Genomic DNA, 25,477 nt, shown 5'->3' on the forward strand with positions numbered 1-25,477 from the left:
AATCACTGGTGATGGCCGATGCACTGGTGCCAAAAGCCACGCCTCTCTCTCTTGTTTTACTTGGACAGATTAGAGACTCCTCTTTTTAGCAGGAGCCATTTGCATTCCAACCTGTGTTTTTGCAGAAGGCTTGTTTTGTCTGCATGCTGTTTATTCACTTAGATTGGCAGCGTCTTCCCAACTGTACGTTATGCTTTGTTATTGGTCTACGCACAATCCACAGCTAGGCAATTAAAAAAAAAAGCTTTTCATCCTCTGTGGCTAAAGTACAGGCCTTCTAATGGTGTAGTAGGCAGCAGAATTAACGAAGAGGGAACTCAAATAACTTTGATCGGTTTTATTCACATTTTTACATTGCAAAAAAAGTACAGTCCAAAACGGAGAGGTGCCACACTGCCCCTCCCCCCTCAACTCCTTCCGCTCATCTCCTCTGTCTTGTTTCGTCTCAACTGGCTGGTGTACATTAATCAAGAAAGGAAAACTAAAAGAGCTCTTCATAACGTTAGCCTTCATACTGTTAAGGAGAGAGACTACTGCTCAAAGATAAAAAGACAGAGCAAAGCAAAAATGAGAAGCTGGAGAAAGAAGAGAAGCAGGAGGCCATCTACCTTCTATGGTTCCCCACTTTGTCTTCCTACCCAGAAGCCTCCTGCCGTTGACCTGGTACTCCTGGTCACTGCCCACCACAGCAAACGGGATCATCTCCTACAGGACAGAAAGAACAGAGACAGACAGGAGGAACAAAGAGACATACCATGAAGAGTCAAATAAACTGACATTTGATATATATTGCATCAGAGGGACCTAAGTGTATTTAACCAGGTTATCAACATGAATCAACAGGGACCTAAGTGTAATATAACTAGGTTATCAACATGGATCAACATGGACCTAAGTGTAATTTAACCAGGTTATCAACATGGATCAACAGGGACCTAAGTGTAATTTAACCAGGTTATCAACATGGATCAACAGGGACCTAAGTGTAATTTAACCAGGTTATCAACATGGATCAACAGGGTCCTAAGTGTAATTTAACCAGGTTATCAACATGGATCAACAGGGACCTAAGTGTAATTTAACCAGGATATCAACATGGATCAACAGGGACCTAAGTGTAATTTAACCAGGTTAGCAACATGGATCAACAGGGTCCTAAGTGTAATTTAACCAGGTTATCAACATGGATCAACAGGGACTTAAGTGTAATTTAACAAGGTTATCAACATGGACCTAAGTGTAATTTAACCAGGTTATCAACATGGACCTAAGTGTAATTTAACAAGGTTATCAACATGGACCTAAGTGTAATTTAATCAGGTTATCAACATGGACCTAAGTGTAATTTAACAAGGTTATCAACATGGATCAACAGGGACATAACTGTAATTAAACCCAGTTATCAACATGGATCAACAGGGACCTAAGTGTATTTAACCAGGTTATCAACATGGATCATCAGGGACCTAAGTGTAATTTAACCAGGTTATCAACATGGACCAACAGGGACCTAAGTGTATTTAACCAGGTTATCAACATGGACCTAAGTGTAATTAAACCCAGTTATCAACATGGATCAACAGGGACCTAAGTGTTATTTAACCAGGTTATCAACATGGATCAACAGGGACCTAACTGTATTTAACCAGGTTATCAACATGGATCAACAGGGACCTAAGTGTATTTAACCAGGTTATCAACATGGATCAACAGGGACCTAAGTGTAATTTAACCAGGTTATCAACATGGATCAACAGGGACCTAAGTGTAATTTAACCAGTTTAGCAACATGGATCAACAGGGACCTAAGTGTAATTTAACCAGGTTATCAACATGGATCAACAGGGACCTAAGTGTAATTTAACCAGGTTATCAACATGGATCAACAGGGACCTAAGTGTAATTTAACCAGGTTATCAACATGGATCAACAGGGACCTAAGTGTAATTTAACCAGGATATCAACATGGATCAACAGGGACCTAAGTGCATTTAACCAGGTTATCAACATGGATCAACAGGGACCTAAGTGTAATTTAACCAGGATATCAACATGGATCAACAGGGACCTAAGTGTAATTTAACCAGGATATCAACATGGATCAACAGGGACCTAAGTGTAATTTAACCAGGTTATCAACATGGATCAACAGGGACCTAAGTGTAATTTAACCAGGATATCAACATGGATCAACAGGGACCTAAGTGTAATTTAACCAGGATATCAACATGGATCAACAGGGACCTAAGTGTAATTTAACCAGGATATCAACATGGATCAACAGGGACCTAAGTGTAATTTAACCAGGTTATCAACATGGATCAACATGGACCTAAGTGTAATTTAACCAGGTTATCAACATGGATCAACAGGGTCCTAAGTGTAATTTAACCAGGTTATCAACATGGATCAACAGGGTCCTAAGTGTAATTTAACCAGGTTATCAACATGGATCAACAGGGACTTAAGTGTAATTTAACAAGGTTATCAACATGGACCTAAGTGTAATTTAACCAGGTTATCAACATGGACCTAAGTGTAATTTAACAAGGTTATCAACATGGACCTAAGTGTAATTTAATCAGGTTATCAACATGGACCTAAGTGTAATTTAACAAGGTTATCAACATGGATCAACAGGGACTTAAGTGTAATTTAACAAGGTTATCAACATGGACCTAAGTGTAATTTAACCAGGTTATCAACATGGACCTAAGTGTAATTTAACAAGGTTATCAACATGGACCTAAGTGTAATTTAACCAGGTTATCAACATGGACCTAAGTGTAATTTAACAAGGTTATCAACATGGACCTAAGTGTAATTTAATCAGGTTATCAACATGGACCTAAGTGTAATTTAACCAGGATATCAACATGGATCAACAGGGACCTAAGTGTAATTTAACCAGGTTATCAACATGGATCAACATGGACCTAAGTGTAATTTAACCAGGTTATCAACATGGATCAACAGGGTCCTAAGTGTAATTTAACCAGGTTATCAACATGGATCAACAGGGACTTAAGTGTAATTTAACAAGGTTATCAACATGGACCTAAGTGTAATTTAACCAGGTTATCAACATGGACCTAAGTGTAATTTAACAAGGTTATCAACATGGACCTAAGTGTAATTTAATCAGGTTATCAACATGGACCTAAGTGTAATTTAACCAGGTTATCAACATGGATCAACAGGGACCTAAGTGTAATTTAACCAGGATATCAACATGGATCAACAGGGACCTAAGTGTAATTTAACCAGGTTATCAACATGGATCAACATGGACCTAAGTGTAATTTAACCAGGTTATCAACATGGATCAACAGGGTCCTAAGTGTAATTTAACCAGGTTATCAACATGGATCAACAGGGTCCTAAGTGTAATTTAACCAGGTTATCAACATGGATCAACAGGGACTTAAGTGTAATTTAACAAGGTTATCAACATGGACAACAGTGTAATTTAACCAGGTTATCAACATGGACCTAAGTGTAATTTAACAAGGTTATCAACATGGACCTAAGTGTAATTTAATCAGGTTATCAACATGGACCTAAGTGTAATTTAACAAGGTTATCAACATGGATCAACAGGGACATAACTGTAATTAAACCCAGTTATCAACATGGATCAACAGGGACCTAAGTGTATTTAACCAGGTTATCAACATGGATCATCAGGGACCTAAGTGTAATTTAACCAGGTTATCAACATGGACCAACAGGGACCTAAGTGTAATTTTAACCAGGGATCAACATGGACCTAAGTGTAATTAAACCCAGTTATCAACATGGATCAACAGGGACCTAAGTGTTATTTAACCAGGTTATCAACATGGATCAACAGGGACCTAACTGTATTTAACCAGGTTATCAACATGGATCAACAGGGACCTAAGTGTATTTAACCAGGTTATCAACATGGATCAACAGGGACCTAAGTGTAATTTAACCAGGTTATCAACATGGATCAACAGGGACCTAAGTGTAATTTAACCAGTTTAGCAACATGGATCAACAGGGACCTAAGTGTAATTTAACCAGGTTATCAACATGGATCAACAGGGACCTAAGTGTAATTTAACCAGGTTATCAACATGGATCAACAGGGACCTAAGTGTAATTTAACCAGGATATCAACATGGATCAACATGGACCTAAGTGTAATTTAACCAGGATATCAACATGGATCAACAGGGACCTAAGTGTAATTTAACCAGGTTATCAACATGGATCAACAGGGACCTAAGTGTAATTTAACCAGGTTATCAACATGGATCAACAGGGACCTAAGTGTAATTTAACCAGGTTATCAACATGGATCAACAGGGACCTAAGTGTAATTTAACCAGGTTATCAACATGGATCAACAGGGACCTAAGTGTAATTTAACCAGGATATCAACATGGATCAACAGGGACCTAAGTGTAATTTAACCAGGTTATCAACATGGATCAACAGGGACCTAAGTGTAATTTAACCAGGTTATCAACATGGATCAACAGGGACCTAAGTGTAATTTAACCAGGTTATCAACATGGATCAACAGGGACCTAAGTGTATTTAACCAGGTTATCAACATGGATCAACAGGGACCTAAGTGTATTTAACCAGGTTATCAACATGGATCAACAGGGACCTAAGTGTAATTTAACCAGGTTATCAACATGGATCAACAGGGACCTAAGTGTAATTTAACCAGGTTATCAACATGGATCAACAGGGACCTAAGTGTAATTTAACCAGGTTATCAACATGGATCAACAGGGACCTAAGTGTATTTAACCAGGTTATCAACATGGATCAACAGGGACCTAAGTGTATTTAACCAGGTTATCAACATGGATCAACAGGGACCTAAGTGTAATTTAACCAGGTTATCAACATGGATCAACAGGCACGTAGCACAGGTGAGTGCAGTTATAAGCGGTAATGTGAGGGCTTATGGGTAGGGGCAAGTGGGTAAAGCTGTGGACAGATGTGTCAACTCAAATCACCCTGATCTTGTCATTAATCATCCGGTCCTCTGCGTCCTCGTCAAACTCTTTCTGGGGGTACACGTCGATCCCATTGGCCCGTAGCTCTTCCCTGATCTGGGGAACAACAACAGTTCTGGGTGAGAGGAGAGTGTGAGACTGGCCTGGTAACAGCCTCCCCATACAGATGGCTTCCTTCTGGAGCTGAAGGAGCAGGGTTAGGGGAGTGACCTCCATGAAGAGGGGAGAGGTTAGGGTAACTCTATGAAAGGGTGGAGACTGTGATCCTCCACCGTGGAAAAGCCCCAGTCCATGGGATGCTGCTTGCTGGTTAACTGACTCTCATTTAGTCAGTTCTACAGTGATAGTTTGTCGTCAGCGGCCTTACAATAAAACACCCAGCCTGCTGGTCCCTGCTGACAAAAAGGTTGAGAAACAGACAAATGCTTTATACACCCTTGCAGAGACTTGAATACATGAAGTAAAAATGTTATGGGAACACACAAGCAAAAGCCTAACAACCGCAATTAACCAGACATGTCTGACAAATCCTTTGGATACATAACAGTATTTTGTGAGAAATGGAGACCATCTGCACACTGCGTTACCCACAGATGGTGTTAACGTAAATCCCTTCACTAATCTCCCCCAAATGTTCTGTAGAAACCAACGGCCCATCACTGTCCGTGACACGTTTACAAACAGACAAGCACACACACACAAAACACCAGAGAGAGACAGAAAAGGAGGGAGAGACAGAAAAGGAGGGAGAGACAGAAAAGGAGGGAGAGACAGAAAAGGAGGGAGAGACAGAAAAGGAGGGAGAGACAGAAAAGGAGGGAGAGACAGAAAAGGAGGGAGAGACAGAAAAGGAGGGAGAGACAGAAAAGGAGGGAGAGACAGAAAAAGGGAGAGACAGAAAAGGAGGGAGAGACAGAAAAGGAGGGAGAGACAGAAAAAAGGAGGGAGAGACAGAGAGAGGGAGAGACAGAAAAGGAGGGAGAGACAGAAAAGGAGGGAGAGACAGAAAAGGAGGGAGAGACAGAAAAGGAGGGAGAGACAGAAAAGGAGGGAGAGACAGAAAAGGAGGGAGAGACAGAAAAGGAGGACAGAAAAGGAGGAGACACAGAGACAGAAAAGGAGGAGACAGAAAAAAGGAGGGAGAGACAGAAAAGGAGGGAGAGACAGAAAAGGAGGGAGAGACAAAAGGAGGGAGAGACAGAAAAGGAGGGAGAGACAGAAAAGGAGGGAGAGACAGAAAAGGAGGGAGACAGAAAAGGAGGGAGAGACAGAAGAGGAGGGAGAGACAGAAAAGGAGGGAGAGACAGAAAAGGAGAGAGAGACAGAAAAGGAGGGAGAGACAAAAGGAGGGAGAGACAGAAAAGGAGGGAGAGACAGAAAAGGAGAGAGAGACAGAAAAGGAGGGAGAGAGAGGATGACTCCCACATAACTCCTCTCCAATCCAGAGCCTGGCTTTATAGGTCCTGACCTCACAAGTACTCTATACACACAACACATCCTCAGTGTTCTCTCATTGGACAGTGACCGAACGGGCGGCAGTGGCCAAACAACTTAAGAAACATTTCCTGTTGCTGCGGAGAACACAAAATATGCGAGAGAGAGAGAGAGAGACAGCATGCAACAAAAAAATAGGAATTGGAGACAGATAAAGATGGAAGAAGAGAGAGAGAGGGCTCACCTTCTGTTTAAAGAAGTCCCTCTCCTCCAGGGTGAGCGTGTCTGCCTTGGCAATGACAGGAACAATATTGACCACCTTACTGAGACGCCTCATAAACTCCACATCCAGAGGTCGCAGACTGGAAGTGGGAGAGAGAAGGGGGGGGGGGATTGAGAGAGGGGCTTCATTTCACCTGTAGCTATAGCAGACCTGGGTTCAAACACTATTCAAAATGTCTCAAATACTTTGAGTATTTGCTTTAGACTGACTGAAGAACCAGGGTTTTCACTTTTGGGACTTTATTGGTTCCGTTGCAACAGGCTAGCTCAATCAAGCCTGGCAAATGTATTATAAATGATCTCAAATAGTATTAGAACCCAGGTCTGTTTTATAGTTCTTGTTCAACGTTTTAGTGTTTATTTGGGTCGACAGTGTGATACATCCTAGAACCACCAGAGGGCGGTATCCTCCAAGAAATATACCCATAGCGCAGCTGTCTGAGGGCGACAAGCAGACATACAGTACTGTAGATTCACATACATACTCTATGTACAAGCTAAACCTACTGTATATCTGAGACCCACATCAGTCAGTCTGTCACTGTCAATTAAACCACACTGAGCCTTGAACTGAGCTGAGCCTTATCCGCCATTGAGCAGTTGGTTGGAGAAATCCAGTCTTCCATAAGTGTGAAACTTATCCGTCTGTGGTTTATGCAGCTGACGCTGGCTCAGATCACTGCACTATAAAACTGGCCATTGTTGATAAAGACCTTTGGGTCAGACAGATGAGCACACACACACACACACACACACACACACACACACACACACACACACACACACACACACACACACACACACACACACACACACACACACACACACACACACACACACACACACACACACACACACACACACACACACACACACACACACACACACACACACACTCTGTTCTCATATCGCTCCCATTAGAGTATTAAACATTAGACTAGAACAGTTGTTGGACATGTGACAGACATCCGCAACGCTGCAAGAACATGAAACGCTGCTCAGGTTATATCGGAGGGGGACAATATGTTAAGGCTCTCGCTCTTATACATCACAACCAGAGAAATGAGGGCAAAGCCAGCAGTCCACCACAGCACTGGATCCCAGACCATTGCAACAAAGCATAGAACCATCATGGGATAGATGCAGAGGAGGAGCAGACATAAGACAGGAGGGGAATTCAATTAAAGGGTCATAGCTGTATACCGTAGCAACATTATTTTGGGGGTTGGGGTGGCTCTATATGAATCTCAAATCAGGCCCAGATGTTTGAGCAGCAGAAACACCAGAGAAAGAAACTTGGAGCAGGGAGGCAAACACAGGCATTTGTTTCAAGTCCTGGCGAAAGAGAGCGAGAAAGACATTTTTTCCAGTCATGGAAAACGGGTGTTATGGGACGTGTTGCAACTCGCTGCCTGTGAAACAGGAAATGGATGGGGGTCTGGAAGAGTAAGTGTTTCCACATCTGTGTGTCCCTCTGAGCTGCAGGAGCAGAGGAGGATCCACTACAGGTCAATCCAGAGGAGCAGAGGAGGATCCACTACAGGTCAATCCAGAGGAGGATCCACTACAGGTCAATCCAGAGGAGGATCCACTACAGGTCAATCCAGAGGAGGATCCACTACAGGTCAATCCAGAGGAGGATCCACTACAGGAGGAGGAGCAGAGGAGGATCCACTACAGGTCAATCCAGAGGAGGATCCACTACAGGTCAATCCCAGAGGAGGATCCACAGGTCAACAGGTCAATCCAGAGGAGGATCCACTACAGGTCAATCCAGAGGAGGATCCACTACAGGTCAATCCAGAGGAGGATCCACTACAGGTCAATCCAGAGGAGGATCCACTACAGGTCAATCCAGAGGAGGATCCACTACAGGTCAATCCCAGAGGAGGATCCACTACAGGTCAATCCAGAGGAGGATCCACTACAGGTCAATCCAGAGGAGGATCCACTACAGGTCAATCCAGAGGAGGATCCAGAGGAGGATCCACTACAGGTCAATCCAGAGGAGGATCCACTACAGGTCAATCCAGAGGAGGATCCACTACAGGTCAATCCAGAGGAGGATCCACTACAGGTCAATCCAGAGGAGGATCCACTACAGGTCAATCCAGAGGAGGATCCACTACAGGTCAATCCAGAGGAGGATCCACTACAGGTCAATCCAGAGGAGGATCCACTACAGGTCAATCCAGAGGAGGAGGATCCACTACAGGTCAATCCAGAGGAGGATCCACTACAGGTCAATCCAGAGGATCCACTACAGGCAGAGGAGGATCCACTACAGGTCAATCCAGAGGAGGATCCACTACAGGTCAATCCAGAGGAGCAGAGGAGGATCCACTACAGGTCAATCCAGAGGAGGATCCACTACAGGTCAATCCAGAGGAGCAGAGGAGGATCCACTACAGGTCAATCCAGAGGAGGATCCACTACAGGTCAATCCAGAGGATCCCACAGGTCAATCCAGAGGAGGATCCACTACAGGTCAATCCAGAGGATCCAGAGGAGGAGAGGAGGATCCACTACAGGTCAATCCAGAGGAGGATCCACTACAGGTCAATCCAGAGGAGGATCCACTACAGGTCAATCCAGGAGGATCCACTACAGGTCAATCCAGAGGAGGATCCACTACAGGTCAATCCAGAGGAGGATCCACTACAGGTCAATCCAGAGGAGCAGAGGAGGATCCACTACAGGTCAATCCAGAGGAGGATCCACTACAGGTCAATCCAGAGGAGGATCCAGAGGAGGATCCACTACAGGTCAATCCAGAGGAGGATCCACTACAGGTCAATCCAGAGGAGCAGAGGAGGATCCACTACAGGTCAATCCAGAGGAGGATCCACTACAGGTCAATCCAGAGGAGCAGAGGAGGATCCACTACAGGTCAATCCAGAGGAGGATCCACTACAGGTCAATCCAGAGGAGCAGAGGAGGATCCACTACAGGTCAATCCAGAGGAGGATCCAACAGAGGAGGATCCACTACAGGTCAATCCAGAGGAGGATCCACTACAGGTCAATCCAGAGGAGGATCCACTACAGGTCAATCCAGAGGAGGATCCACTACAGGTCAATCCAGAGGAGGATCCACTACAGGTCAATCCAGAGGAGGATCCAGGTCAATCCAGAGGAGGATCCACACAGGTCAATCCAGAGGAGGATCCAGGTCAATCCAGAGGAGCAGAGGAGGATCCACTACAGGTCAATCCAGAGGAGGATCCACTACAGGTCAATCCAGAGGAGGATCCACTACAGGTCAATCCAGAGAGGATCCACTACAGGTCAATCCAGAGGAGGATCCACTACAGGTCAATCCAGAGGAGGATCCACTACAGGTCAATCCAGAGGAGGATCCACTACAGGTCAATCCAGAGGAGGATCCACTACAGGTCAATCAGAGGAGCAGAGGAGGATCCACAGGTCAATCCAGAGGAGCAGAGGAGGATCAAGGTTCAGAGGAGCAGAGGAGGATCCACTACAGGTCAATTCAGAGGAGCAGAGGAGGATCCACTACAGGTCAATCCAGAGGAGCAGAGGAGGATCCACTACAGGTCAATTCAGAGGAGCAGAGGAGGATCCACTACAGGTCAATTCAGAGGAGCAGAGGAGGATCCACTACAGGTCAATTCAGAGGAGCAGAGGAGGATCCACAGGTCAATCCAGAGGAGGACAGGTCAATCCAGAGGAGCAGAGGAGGATCCACTACAGGTCAATTCAGAGGAGCAGAGGAGGATCCACTACAGGTCAATCCAGAGGAGCAGAGGAGGATCCACTACAGGTCAGAGGAGCAGAGGAGGATCCACTACAGGTCAACTACAGGTCAATCCAGAGGAGGATCCACTACAGGTCAATCCAGAGGAGGATCCACTACAGGTCAATCCAGAGGAGGATCCACTACAGGTCAATCCAGAGGAGGATCCACTACAGGTCAATCCAGAGGAGCAGAGGAGGATCCACTACAGGTCAATCCAGAGGAGGATCCACTACAGGTCAATCCAGAGGAGGATCCACTACAGGTCAATCCAGAGGAGCAGAGGAGGATCCACTACAGGTCAATCCAGAGGAGGATCCACTACAGGTCAATCCAGAGGAGGATCCACTCAGGTCAACAGAGGAGGATCCACTACAGGTCAATCCAGAGGAGGATCCACTACAGGTCAATCCAGAGGAGGATCCACTACAGGTCAATCCAGCAGGAGGATCCACTACAGGTCAATCAGAGGAGCAGAGGAGGATCCACTACAGGTCAATCAGAGGAGCAGAGGAGGATCCACTACAGGTCAATTCAGAGGAGCAGAGGAGGATCCACTACAGGTCAATCCAGAGGAGCAGAGGAGGATCCACCAGGTCAATTCAGAGGAGCAGAGGAGGATCCACTACAGGTCAATCAGAGGAGCAGAGGAGGATCCACTACAGGTCAATTCAGAGGAGCAGAGGAGGATCCACTACAGGTCAATTCAGAGGAGCAGAGGAGGATCCACTACAGGTCAATTCAGAGGAGCAGAGGAGGATCCACTACAGGTCAATTCAGAGGAGCAGAGGAGGATCCACTACAGGTCAATCCAGAGGAGCAGAGGAGGATCCAGGTCTCAGAGGAGCAGAGGAGGATCCACTACAGGTCAATTCAGAGGAGCAGAGGAGGATCCACTACAGGTCAATTCAGAGGAGCAGAGGAGGATCCACTACAGGTCAATTCAGAGGAGCAGAGGAGGATCCACTACAGGTCAATTCAGAGGAGCAGAGGAGGATCCACTACAGGTCAATTCAGAGGAGCAGAGGAGGATCCACTACAGGTCAATCCAGAGGAGCAGAGGAGGATCCACTACAGGTCAATCCAGAGGAGCAGAGGAGGATCCCACAGGTCAATTCAGAGGAGCAGAGGAGGATCCACACAGGTCAATTCAGAGGAGCAGAGGAGGATCCACTACAGGTCAATTCAGAGGAGCAGAGGAGGATCCACTACAGGTCAATCCAGAGGAGCAGAGGAGGATCCACTACAGGTCAATCAGAGGAGCAGAGGAGGATCCAGAGGAGGATCCACTACAGGTCAATCCAGAGGAGTCAATCCAGAGGAGGATCCACTACAGGTCAATCCAGAGGAGGATCCACTACAGGTCAATCCAGAGGAGGATCCACTACAGGTCAATCCAGAGGAGCAGAGGAGGATCCACTACAGGTCAATCCAGAGGAGCAGAGGAGGATCCACTACAGGTCAATCCAGAGGAGCAGAGGAGGATCCACTACAGGTCAATCCAGAGGAGCAGAGGAGGATCCACTACTAAGGTCAATCCAGAGGGTGGTGGGGGGAGTTGAACATGAGGTCAATCCAGACAGAGGATCCACTACAAGTCACACTCAGAGAATCAATCCAGAGTGGTGGTGGGGGTAGTTGAACATCTACGTTCAGACAGACATGCCGAGACTAAAGCACACTCAGAGAATCCCCATTCTGTCCGTGAATCTGGCCCATACATAGGCTGTATATGTTACACAGAAGGGCACAGTATGACGTTGGACATCATATCTGATATTTGAATGGCAGAGCACGGGGCATTAGATTGTTGTTATAACTAATGTGTATCAGAAAGTCATGCCAAACTCACTGTGTCCTCCTCCTGTGTTTTCTGTTCTGATGATTCAGGGCTATTTGAGTAGGACTCTCCCTATGACTCACTGCTTATCTAACATAAATCACTTCACTCCTTCTCTCACTCTCTCTCTCCTTTTTAAATCTCCCAGTTGCATATCCTCTACTGTTCAGGGACAGCAGGGGGCAGCAGCACTGTGGCACTGACACTGTGCATGTGTGTGTATGACAATTATTGTGATTGATTACATGGCATTTTTGATCCCTCAAAAGGCATGACAACTGAATAGGATGATAAAAAGTGGAATATCCAAAGAATGAAGTTTAGTTAATAATCAGCTTGACACTCAGCCATATCTAAACATTCACCTGAAACACTCCACACATTCATACCCTTCACAAGGTGAGTGTGAGTGAGTGAGTGAGTGAGTGAGTGAGTGAGTGAGTGTGAGTGTGAGTGTGAGTGTGAGTGTGAGTGTGAGTGTGTGTGTGTGTGTGTGTGTGTGTGTGTGTGTGTGTGTGTGTGTGTGTGTGTGTGTGTGTGTGTGTAAGCATTCCTGCCTCACCAGTGTCCAGTAGGGGGTATGAAGTAAATACAGCAGTGAACCCTTGAGTCTGGAATCCTCTTCTTTCTGTTGATGTTGATCTCCTCCTGAAGGTACTGCTCATACTGGGCATTAATGAACTTCATGATGGGCTGCCAACTGTAGAGGGAGGGAGGGGAAGAAGACAGGAAGTGGAAGGAAGGGGAGAGGCAGATTAAAAGAGAAAGGGGAGTTTTGGGGGATGGATAGGGGGAGACAAGTGAGAAAGACAGGAAGAGGGAGAGAAAGAGGATGGATGAGGTCATACACAGTACTGTGTACACTAGTCATCTAGATGAGATGTATGGGGTTATATTATATTAACGAGAGAGAGTGACAGTACCACTCAAAAGTTTGGACATACTTATTTATTCAAGGGTTTTTCTTTATTTACTATTTTCTATACTATTTTCTACATTGTAGAATAATGGTAAAGATATCAAAACTATGAAATAACACACGGGATCCTGTCAAAAACTTTTTAAAGTAGCCAACTTCTGCCTTGATGACAGCTTTACATGTTTATTGTTGTTGGTTACTTCATGATTCCATGTGTGCTACTACATAGTTTAGATGTCTACACTATTATTATACACTATTACTTCTTACATACACCTTAGCCAAATACATATAACTCAGTTTTTCACAATTCCTGACATTTAATCCTCTTACAAATTCCCTCTCTTAGGTCAGTTAGGATCACCACTTTATTTTAATGTGAAAAAAACTAGTTTTAGTTCCGACTTCAACTGTTACACACACACACACACACACACACACACACACACACACACACACACACACACACACACACACACACACACACACACACACACACACACACACACACACACACACACACACACACACACACACACACACACACACACACACACACACACACACAGATATATACTGTTGTCAGAAGATTACATACACTTGGGTTGAAGCCATTTTTCAACCACTCCACACATTTCTTGTTAACAAACTATAGTTTTGGCAAGACGGTTAAGGACATCTACTTTTACATACTCAAAAGTGCAAATCAATCCAAGAATAACAGCAAAGGACCTTGTGAAGATGCTGGAGGAAACAGGTACAAAAGTATCCACAGTAAAACGAGTCCTATATCAACATAACCTGAAAGGCCACTCAGCAAGGAAGAAGCCACTGCTCCAAAACCACCATAAAAAGCCAGGCTACGGTTTGCAACTGCACATGGGGACAAAGATCGTACTTTTTGGAGAAATGTCCTCTGGTCTGATGAAACAAAAATAGAACTGTTTTGCCATAATGACCATCGTTATGATGTTTGGAGGAAAAGGGGGAGGCTTGCAAGCCAAAGAACACCATCCCAACCGTGAAGCACGGAGGTGGCAGCATCATGTTGTGGGGGTGCTTTGCTGCAGGAGGGACTGGTACACTTCACAAAATAGATGGCATCATGAGGCAGGAAAAGTATGTGCATATATTGAAGCAACATCTCAAGACATCAGTCAGGAAGTTAAAGCTTAGTCGCAAATGGACAATGACCACAAGCATACTTCCAAAGTTGTGGCAAAATGGCTTAAGGACAACAAAGTCAAGGTATGTGAGTGGCCATCACAAAGCCCTGAACTCAATCCTATAGCAAATTTGTGGAAGGCTACCTGGAACTTTTGACCCAAGTTAAACAATTTAAAGGCAATGGTACCAAATACTAATTGAGTGCATGTAAACTTCTGACCCACTGGGAATGTTATGAAAGAAATAAAAAAGTCTACTATTATTCTGACATTTCACATTCTTTAAATAAAGTGGTGATCCTAACTGACCTAAACAGGGAATTTTTACTTTGATTAAATGTCAGGAAATTGTAAAAAACTGAGTTTAAATGTATTTGACTGTATATACAACTGTATATACACATAGATAGGATATATCTATGCACATAGAAATATAAGCACATTAGAAATATAAACACATTAGAAATATAACATTTCAGCTATGGATTGTACTGTTACTGTACCAGTTCTCGTTGTTGATCTGATCCCCGAAGCCAGGTGTGTCGATAACAGTTAGTTTCATTCTCACCCCCTTCTCCTCAATGTCTGAACAGAGACACACAATTAGACTGAATACAAGCACCTCAGAGGCCAAATGTACCTCAGACTGTCATCACAACACAGGGTAGACTGAGTAGAGGGTGAGATGGATAAAGTGAAAGATGTAGCTAGAGGTGCAGAAAAGAAAGAGTGAAATAAACAGTATGAGTGATATTTTCCTCCTCTCACCGTGGCTGACAGATTTGATATGGATGGTCTTGGGGATCTTCTCCTGGGACGTGGCCTGAACTGACTTACGGCTCACCTTGGACTTGAACAGAGTGTTCATCAGAGTGGACTTCCCTAGGCCGCTCTGCCCTACACACACGCGCACACACACACACACACACACACACACACACACACACACACACACACACACACACACACACACACACACACACACACACACACACACACACACACACACACACACACACACACACACACACACAACCTGAATGTCAAACACATTGGTGATGCAAATAAACACAAAGCCACAATTGATATTTTAGTCATCTAGCAGACCATCTTATTCAGAGTTACGTACAGTAATGAGTACATACATTTTCATACTTTTGATTGGTACTGGTCCCGTGGGAAACAAGCCCACAACCCTGGAGCTGCAAGCACCATGCTCTACCAACTGAGCTAAACACAATAACGTAGAAACTCTAAAATGAAGGTAAAACAGTAGCCCAGGCCTCGATTTAAACCAATACCCTCTCATCTAGTGTGACTGTAGGGAATAGACTACACTCACAATGGTGGACTTCCTCTCACCTTTCTCCAGAACATTCTTCAGTCACTCTTCCCACTAACAGGTTCATTCCAGTGATGTAATGACTGACAGGCCTCATTATTTCACACTGAGACAAACAGAGTTCAACACCAGAGCTGTTCCAGCCGGTCACAGACACTCAGGGGAGAAAGAGGCTATTTCACAAGGTTTTGGCTGCAGTGGAGGAAAAGTTACAGGTGTCTTCAGTAAGGCCTCCCCGCCGAACACACGTTACGTCAGTGCCCTGTTCACCATTCTCTCCCTCTCCCTCCCTCCCACTCTCCCTCTGCCTCTCCCTCCCTCCCACTCTCCCTCCCGTCCATTAAAGTTGGCCTAAAGGAAATACATGTCCTTTCGGGGCTCAGACCTGCAGTCTGGGGAAGAGCTCTGCTGTTAATTAAACCACACTGAGCCTTGAACTGAGCTGAGCCTTATCCGCCATTGAGCAGTTGGTTGGAGAAACCCAGTCTTCCATAAGTGTGAAACTTATCAGTCTGTGATTTATGCAGCTGACGCTGGCTCAGATCACTGCACTATAAAATGGGCCATTGTCGACAAAGACCTTTGGGTCACACACACACCATAAGTCTATGACACACACACACAATAAGTCTATGACACACACACACCTCCCCCTGTTCTCTTATCTCTCCTAATACAGCAGGGTTCCCCAACTGTAAACTGTGTTTCATTATTGGACATAAGACAAAACACAGTCTTCTGTCCAGCTTCAAGTGGTTTTATGGGGGGAATCTGTTCTAAAGTCTTCCTATAATAGAGAGATGTATGTGATTGTATACAAATGTAAGCAAGGTTTGAAATGATTCTGTTTTAGTGTAATATTATATCACTTTGGGCTTCTTGTTGTCCATTTACAGTCTACAAATGATTTATAATGATGTTCCAGCCCCCATGACCATCCGTTCAAGAAACAAAAGTCCGGCGGCTGAATCTAGTTGATGATCCCTGCAATAGAGTAGTAAACAGACTGGAACAGCTGTTGGCAGGACATGTGACCACCATCTGCAACGCTGGGCAGACATGTAACCCTGCAGTCTGGAGAAGAGCTCTGCTCTATCAGCACTGGAGAGGAACCAGCTGGAGAGTGTGTGTGTGTGTGTGTGTGTGTGTGGGTCAGAAGATAGAGGACATGGGAGAGATAGATTGAAAAGCAGGACTAGATAGAACCCTGAACATTCTAGAATTAGGGAAGAACATACTGTGCATGGACCCAAAAGATTGCCTGTAGCAGCTGACTACCGCCAACATCACTTTTGGCCCCTGGGATCAACTGTGGGTTAACGAGGGAGAGTGTAGTGTTTATGACCCCCGGACAGGTAACACACACAGTTTAGTTCACTGTCTGGTTAAGTCAACACAGACTGGAGCTCAGGTTCTCTGGTGTTCTTAGTAAGTGTTCACGCACGCACGCACGCACGCACACACGCACACACGCACACACGCACAAAATAATGGAGGTTTATATGTTGAAACTTCATTTGGGATTTAAGGCTTCAAACAACTGATTAATGACCGGGCCCTCAGTGTCTTGACTTCTGACCTCTAACATTATGGGAAGTAGTATAGCATCGTCCCTTTACAACACATCTGTGTTTGCTTCGGACCTGAAGACTCAAAGCTTTCCAGAGAGCCTCTACAGTGTTTCCACCAAGTACACGAATTAACCACTTACTGTACTCCAATCAAAAACCATTGCCATACAATACATTTTTGATTATTAATCTGTTATGAAAACCCAAATTGCCTGTTCGGGGACCGATGTGATTGTTAAAGTAGAGATGTGCACTATCCAGACCAATACCAACCCTGTGCTCATGCTGTTGAAGTCTCATACCAGAGGCACTGTATCACATTTTTTAGGGGTCTAGAATTCCCCTGAACGGTTGGTATGAGTGGCTGAGCCTGAAGAGAGGAATCCTGTGAGCTACGGGGCCAAGGTCAGGGTTCAGTGGGATGGGTTGTAGACATGCTACAGTGTTGATACCCCTCGCTGAAAGGCTGGACCCAAAGACCAGCCAGATTGTGGAGAGGAAGGACAGGGTATCAATACAACAATACAGGTGTATTAAACATTAGTAACCATCTCAGAGTAGGAGTGCTGATCTAGGATACATTCTGCATTTGAGATAATGAATCAGATTGTTATAGATAGGGAGGACCTGATCCTAGATCAGCCCTTCTACTCTTAGATTCTTGTATCATTAGATTAGTAGTGTTTGACTGAGGGTCAGGGCTGGTTATCATAAGGAGTGTAGAGGTATGCCCAGCAGAATCAGCTTCCATTCACACACACACACACACACACACACACACACACACACACACACACACACACACACACACACACACACACACACACACACACACACACACACACACACACACACACACACACACACACACACACACACACACACACACACTACAGTTCAAAAGTTTGGGGTCACTTAGAAATGTCATGAAATGAAATGAGTTGCAAAATGAATAGGAAATATAGTCCAGACTTTGACAAGGTTATAAATAATGATTTTTAATTGATATAATAATTGTGGTCTTCAAAATGGAGTGATAGCCTTCCTTCTTCAAGATCCCTTTTACCCTGTACACATCTCCCACTTTATCAGCACCAGAGCACCCCCAGACCACCTCATTGCCTCCACCAGACCACCTCATTGCCTCCACCAGACCATCTCATTGCCTCCACCAGACCATCTCATTGCCTCCACCAGACCATCTCATTGCCTCCACCAGACCATCTCATTGCCTCCACCAGACCATCTCATTGCCTCCACCAGACCATCTCATTGCCTCCACCAGACCATCTCACCAGACCATCTCATTGCCAGACCACCTCATTGCCTCCACCAGACCCTCATTGCCTCCACCAGACCATCTCAGACCACCTCATTGCCTCCACCAGACCACCTCATTGCCTCCACCAGACCACCTCATTGCCTCATTGCCTCCACCAGACCACCATCTCATTGCCTCCACTCAGACCACCATCTCATTGCCTCCACCAGACCACCAGACCACCCTCATTGCCTCCACCAGACCATCTCATTGCCTCCACCAGACCATCTCATTGCCTCCACCAGACCATCTCATTGACCACCCTCATTGCCTCCACCAGACCACCTCATTGCCTCCACCAGACCATCTCAGCCTCCACCAGACCATCTCATTGCCTCCACCAGACCACTCATTGCCTCCACCAGACCATCTCATTGCCTCCACCAGACCATCTCATTGCCTCCACCAGACCATCTCATTGCCTCCACCAGACCATCTCATTGCCTCCACCAGACCATCTCATTGCCTCCACCAGACCATCTCATTGCCTCCACCAGACCTCATTGCCTGCCTCCACCAGACCATCTCATTGCCTCCACCAGACCATCTCATTGCCTCCACCAGACCATCTCATTGCCTCCACCAGACCATCTCATTGCCTCCACCAGCCTCCACCACTCATTGCCTCCACCAGACCATCTCATTGCCTCCACCAGACCATCTCATTGCCTCCACCAGACCATCTCATTGCCTCCACCAGACCATCTCATTGCCTCCACCAGACCATCTCATTGCCTCCACCAGACCATCCATTGACCAGACCATCTCATTGCCTCCACCAGACCATCTCATTCCACCAGACCATCTCATTGCCTCCACCAGACCATCTCATTGCCTGCCTCCACCAGACCACCATCTCATTGCCTCCACCAGACCATCTCATTGCCTCCACCAGACCATCTCATTGCCTCCACCACCTCATTGCCTCCACCAGACCATCTCATTGCCTCCACCAGACCACCCTCATTGCCTCCACCAGACCACCTCATTGCCTCCACCAGACCACCTCATTGCCTCCACCAGACCATCTCATTGCCTCCACCAGACCATCTCATTGCCTCCACCAGACCATCTCATTGCCTCCACCAGACCATCTCATTGCCTCCACCAGACCATCTCATTGCCTCCACCAGACCATTGCCTCCACCAGACCATCTCATTGCCCTCATTGCCTCCACCAGACCATCTCATTGCCTCCACCAGACCATCTCATTGCCTCCACCAGACCATCTCATTGCCTCCACCAGACCATCTCATTGCCTCCACCAGACCATCTCATTGCCTCCACCAGACCATCTCATTGCCTCCACCAGACCATCTCATTGCCTCCACCAGACCATCTCATTGCCTCCACCAGACCATCTCATTGCCTCCACCAGACCATCTCATTGCCTCCACCAGACCATCTCATTGCCTCCACCAGACCATCTCATTGCCTCCACCAGACCATCTCATTGCCTCCACCAGACCACCTCATTGCCTCCACCAGACCATCTCATTGCCTCCACCAGACCACCTCATTGCCTCCACCAGACCACCTCATTGCCTCCACCAGACCATCTCATTGCCTCCACCAGACCACCTCATTGCCTCCACCATGCTTGACAGATGGCATCAACACTCCTAAAGCATCTTTTCAGTTTTTTCTGCATCTCATGAATGTTCTTTGTGATCAGAACACCTCAAACTTAGATTTGTCTGTTCATAACAACTTTTTCCAATCTTCCTCTGTCCAGTGTGTGTTCTTTTGCCAATCTTAATATTTTATTTTATTGGCCAGTCTGAGATATTGCTTTTTCTTTGCAACTCTTTTATTTATTTATTTTCACCTTTATTTAACCAGGTAGGCTAGTTGAGAACAAGTTCTCATTTACAACTGCGACCTGGCCAAGATAAAGCATAGCAGTGTGAACAGACAACAACACAGAGTTACACATGGAGTAAACAATTAACAAGTCAATAACACAGTAGAAAAAAAAGAAAAAGAGTATATACAAAGTGTGCAAAAGGCATGAGGTAGGCGAATAATTACAATTTTGCAGATTAACACTGGAGTGATAAATGATCAGATGATGTGCAGGTAGAGATACTGGTGTGCAAAAGAGCAGAAAAGTCAATAAATAAACAGTATGGGGATGAGGTAGGTAAATTGGGTGGGCTATTTACCGATAGACTATGTACAGCTGCAGCGATCGGTTAGCTGCTCAGATAGGAGATGTTTGAAGTTGGCGAGGGAGATTAAAGTCTCCAACTTCAGCGATTTTTGTAATTCGTTCCAGTCACAGGCAGCAGAGAACTGGAACGAAAGGCGGCCAAATGAGGTGTTGGCTTTAGGGATGATCAGTGAGATACACCTGCTGGAGCGCGTGCTACGGGTGGGTGTTGCCATCGTGACCAGTGAACTGAGATAAGGCGGAGCTTTACCTAGCATGGACTTGTAGATGACCTGGAGCCAGTGGGTTTGGCGACGAATATGTAGCGAGGGCCAGCCGACTAGAGCATACAGGTCGCAGTGGTGGGTGATATAAGGTGCTTTAGTAACAAAACGGATGGCACTGTGATAAACTGCATCCAGTTTGCTGAGTAGAGTATTGGAAGCTATTTTGTAGATTACATTGCCGAAGTCTAGGATCGGTAGGAGAGTCAGTTTTACTAGGGTAAGTTTGGTGGCGTGAGTGAAGGAGGCTTTTTGCGGAATAGAAAGCCGACTCTAGATTTGATTTTAGATTGGAGATGTTTGATATGAGTCTGGAAGGAGAGTTTACAGTCTAGCCAGACACCTAGGTACTTATAGATGTCCACATATTCTAGGTCGGAACAATCCAGGGTGGTGATGCTGGTCGGGCTTGCGGGTGCAGGTAGCGAACGGTTGAAAAGCATGCATTTGGTTTCACTAGCGTTTAAGAGCAGTTGGAGGCCACGGAAGGAGTGTTGTATGGCATTGAAGTTCGTTTGGAGGTTAGATAGCATAGTGTCCAAGGAAGGGACAGAATTATACAAAATGGTGTCGTCTGCGTAGAGGTGGATCAGGGAATCGCCCGCAGCAAGAGCAACATCATTGATATATACAGAGAAAAGAGTCGGCCCGAGAATTGAACCCTGTGGCACCCCCATAGAGACTGCCAGAGGACCGGACAACATGCCCTCCGATTTGACACACTGAACTCTGTCTGCAAAGAAGTTGGTGAACCAGGCAAGGCAGTCATTAGAAAAACCGAGGCTACTGAGTCTGCCGATAAGAATATGGTGATTGACAGAGTCGAAAGCCTTTGGCCAGGTCGATGAAGACGGCTGCACAGTACTGTCTTTTATTGATTACGGTTATGATATCGTTTAGTACCTTGAGCGTGGCTGAGGTGCACCCGCGACCGGCTCGGAAACCAGATTGCACAGCGGAGAAGATACGGTGGGATTCGAGATGGTCAGTGATCTGTTTGTTGACTTTGCTTTTGAAGATCTTAGATAGGCAGGGCAGGATGGATATAGGTCTGTAACAGTTTGGGTCCAGGGTGTCTCCCCCTTTAAAGAGGGGAATGACTGCGGCAGCTTTCCAATCCTTGGGGATCTCAGAAGATATGAAAGAGAGGTTGAACAGGCTGGTAATAGGGGTTGCGACAATGGCAGCGGATAGTTTCAGAAATAGAGGGTCCAGATTGTCAAGCCCAGCTGATTTGTACGGGTCCAGGTTTTACAGCTCTTTCAGAACATTTGCTATCTGGATTTGGGTAAAGGAGAAGCTGGAGAGGCTTGGGCGAAGGCCAGCATCCCGGAGTCGCCTCTTCACTGTTGATGTTGAGACTGGTGTTTTGCAGGTACTATTTAATGAAGCTGCCAGTTGAGGATTTGTGAGGCGTCTGTTACCCAAACTAGACACTCTAAAGTCCTCTTGCTCAGTTGTGCACCGGGGCCTCCCACTCATCTTTCTATTCTGGTTAGGGACAGTTTGCGCTGTTCTGTGAAGGGAGTTGTACACAGCGTTGAACGAGATCTTCAGTTTCTTGGCAATTTCTCGCATGTAATAGCCTTCATTTCTCAGAACAAGAATAGACTGACAAGTTTCAGAAAAGGTCTTTATTTCTGGCCATTTTGAGCCTGTAATCAAACCCACAAGTGCTTATGCTCCAGATACTCAACTAGTCTAAAGAAGGCCAATTTTATTGCTTCTTTAATCAGAACAACAGTTTTCAGCTGTGCTAACATAATTTCAAAAGGGTTTTCTCATGATCAATTAGCCTTTTAAAATGATAAACTTGGATTAGCTAATACATTGGATCACAGGAGTGATGGTTGCTGATAATGGGCCTCTGTACGCCTATGTAGATATTACATTACAAATCAGCCGTTTCCAGCTACAATAGTCATTTACAACATTAACAATATCTACACTGTATTTCTGATCAGTTTTTTTGTGCTTTTTTTTCTAAAACAAGGACATTTCTAAGTGACTCCAAACTTGAACGGTAGAACACACACACACACATTTTTCCAACAATTGTTTACAGACAGATTATTTTACATATAATTCACTGTATCACAACTCCAGTGGGTCAGAAGTTTACAAACACTAAGTTGACTGTGCCTTTAAACAGCTTGGAAAATTCCAGAAAATGTCATGGCTTTAGAAGCTTCTGATAGGCTAATTAACATATTTTGAGTCAATTTGAGGTGTAACGGTGTATGTATGCCTCTTTGCTTGACATCATGAGAAAATCAAAAGGAAATCAGCCAAGACCTCAGATAATAATTGTAGACCTCCACAAGTCTGGTTCGTCCTTGGGAGCAATTTCCAAGCACCTGAAGGTACCACGTTAATCTGTACAAACAATAGTACGCAAGTATAAACACCATGGGACCACGCAGCCGTCATACCACTCAGGAAAGAGACGCGTTCTGTCTCCTAGAGATGAATGTACTTTGGTGTGAAAAGTGCAAATCAATCCAAGAACAACAGCAAAGGACCTTGTGAAGATGCTGGAGGAAACAGGTACAAAAGTATCCACAGTAAAATGAGTCCTACATCGACATAATCTGAAAGGCCACTCAGCAAGGAAGAAGCCACTGCTCCAAAGCCGCCATAAAAAAGCCAGACTACAGTTTGCAACTGCACATGGGGACAAAGAACGTGCTTTTTGGAGAAATGTCCTCTGGTCTGATGAAACAAAAATAGAACTGATGACAATTGTTATGTTTGGAGGAAAATGGGAGAGGCTTGCAAGCCGAAGAACACCATCCCAGCCGTGACGCACGGGGGTGGCAGCATCATGTTGTGGGGGTGCTTTGCTGCAGGAGGGACCGGTGCACTTCACAAAATAGATGGCAGCATGAGGAAGGAAAATTACATGGATATATTGAAGCAACATCTCAAGACATAAGTCAGGAAGTTAAAGCTTGGTCACAAATGGGTCTTCCAAATTGACAATATACACTCACACACACAATGGCGTAGCCTACAGTCAGCCCTGAGCTGAATGGGTGGCAGGTTGCCGAGCTCTGTATCCAGGACACCAGGGCCGACCACAGGGGAATGTGAGAGGAATGTAGATTTTGTCGGCAGACTCCACATCACAGAGAGAGAGAACAGACACTAACCCTGGGCACTGCCTCACCCCTCAACCCCCTCATGACCCCACCCACTGCACCCACTTCCAGTACAGAAAAGTAGTTCTTCAGCCATGTAGATGTGTCCCACTCAGTGGAACTACTGTATACTGACCTTTATACTGACACACCACTATACAGTATGGAGGATTATGATGAGACAGTTCTATATAGGACACCACTATACAGGATTATGATGAGACAGTTCTATATAGGACACACCACTATACAGTATGGAGGATTATGATGAGACAGTTCTATATAGGACACACCACTATACAGTATGGAGGATTATGATGAGACATGAATGATGTGAGAGGAGTGTAGTGTACTTTTCTTTTCCTTTCTATATATCCTCTGTATAATACACACTGAACAAAAATCAAACATTTTCCATTCGCAAGCTTTTTTAGCTTATTTCTCTCAAATTTTGTGCCCCAATTTGTTTACATCCATCCCTTTTAGTGAGAATTTCTCCTTTATCAAGATAATTCATCCACCTGAAAGGTGTGGCATATCAATAAGCTGATTAAAAAGCATGATAATTACACATGTGCACCTTGTGTTGGGGACAACAAAAGGCCACTATAAAATGTGCAGTTTTGTCACACAACACAATGCCACAGATGTGTCAAATTGAGGGGAGTGTGCAATTGGCATGCTGACTGCAGGAATGTTCACCAGAGCTGTTGCCAGAGAATTGAATTTTCATTTTTCTACCATAAGCTGCAACTGATGTCATTTTTCAGAATTTGGCAATACATTCAACCGGTCTACCAACCACAGACCACAAGTAACCACGCCAGCCCAGAACCTCCACATCCGGCTTCTTCACCTGCGGGATTGGTGCTGAGGAGTATTTCTGTCAGTAATAAAGCCCTTTTGTGGAGAAAAACTCATTCTGATTGGCTGGGGCTAGCTCTCCAGTGAGTGGGCCTGGCTACCAAGTGAGTGGGCCTACGCCCCCCAAGGCCCAACCATGCCTGTGCCCCTGCCCAGTCGTGAAATCCATAGATTAGGGCCTATTGAATTTATTTCAATTGACTGATCTCCTTATATGAACTGTAACTCGGTAAAATCGTAGAAATTGTTGCATTTATATTTTTGTTCAGTACCCTTATTATATACCAGAGTAGTCTGTCGCAGAGAGATTGAAACATGAACCTAACGTCCTGTATTCTGTCTCCTTCCCTACAGCTCTGTTCTCACAGCCAGACTTAAATGACTAATTACACCTGAGTGCAC

At 45.2% G+C, this 25,477-nt stretch overlaps 1 protein-coding gene across 7 annotated transcripts in view; it reads right to left on the reverse strand.

Moving 5' to 3' along the window:
- Window positions 1-25,477, reverse strand: part of LOC123998658 (septin-9-like) — a 141,861-nt gene that overhangs the window by 5,655 nt on the left and 110,729 nt on the right. For all 7 annotated transcript variants that reach the window (XM_046303734.1, XM_046303737.1, XM_046303735.1 and 4 more), the window contains 6 exons: window positions 15,169-15,297; window positions 14,904-14,985; window positions 12,878-13,015; window positions 6,682-6,799; window positions 5,004-5,099; window positions 609-705 (listed from right to left, as the gene is read on the reverse strand). In XM_046303734.1, the coding sequence (XP_046159690.1) occupies window positions 609-705; window positions 5,004-5,099; window positions 6,682-6,799; window positions 12,878-13,015; window positions 14,904-14,985; window positions 15,169-15,297 (660 nt within the window). The remainder of the gene's footprint in view (window positions 1-608; window positions 706-5,003; window positions 5,100-6,681; window positions 6,800-12,877; window positions 13,016-14,903; window positions 14,986-15,168; window positions 15,298-25,477) is intronic.

This window comes from Oncorhynchus gorbuscha, linkage group LG16, assembly GCF_021184085.1.
Source record: "Oncorhynchus gorbuscha isolate QuinsamMale2020 ecotype Even-year linkage group LG16, OgorEven_v1.0, whole genome shotgun sequence".
Classification (NCBI taxonomy): Eukaryota; Metazoa; Chordata; class Actinopteri; order Salmoniformes; family Salmonidae; genus Oncorhynchus; species Oncorhynchus gorbuscha.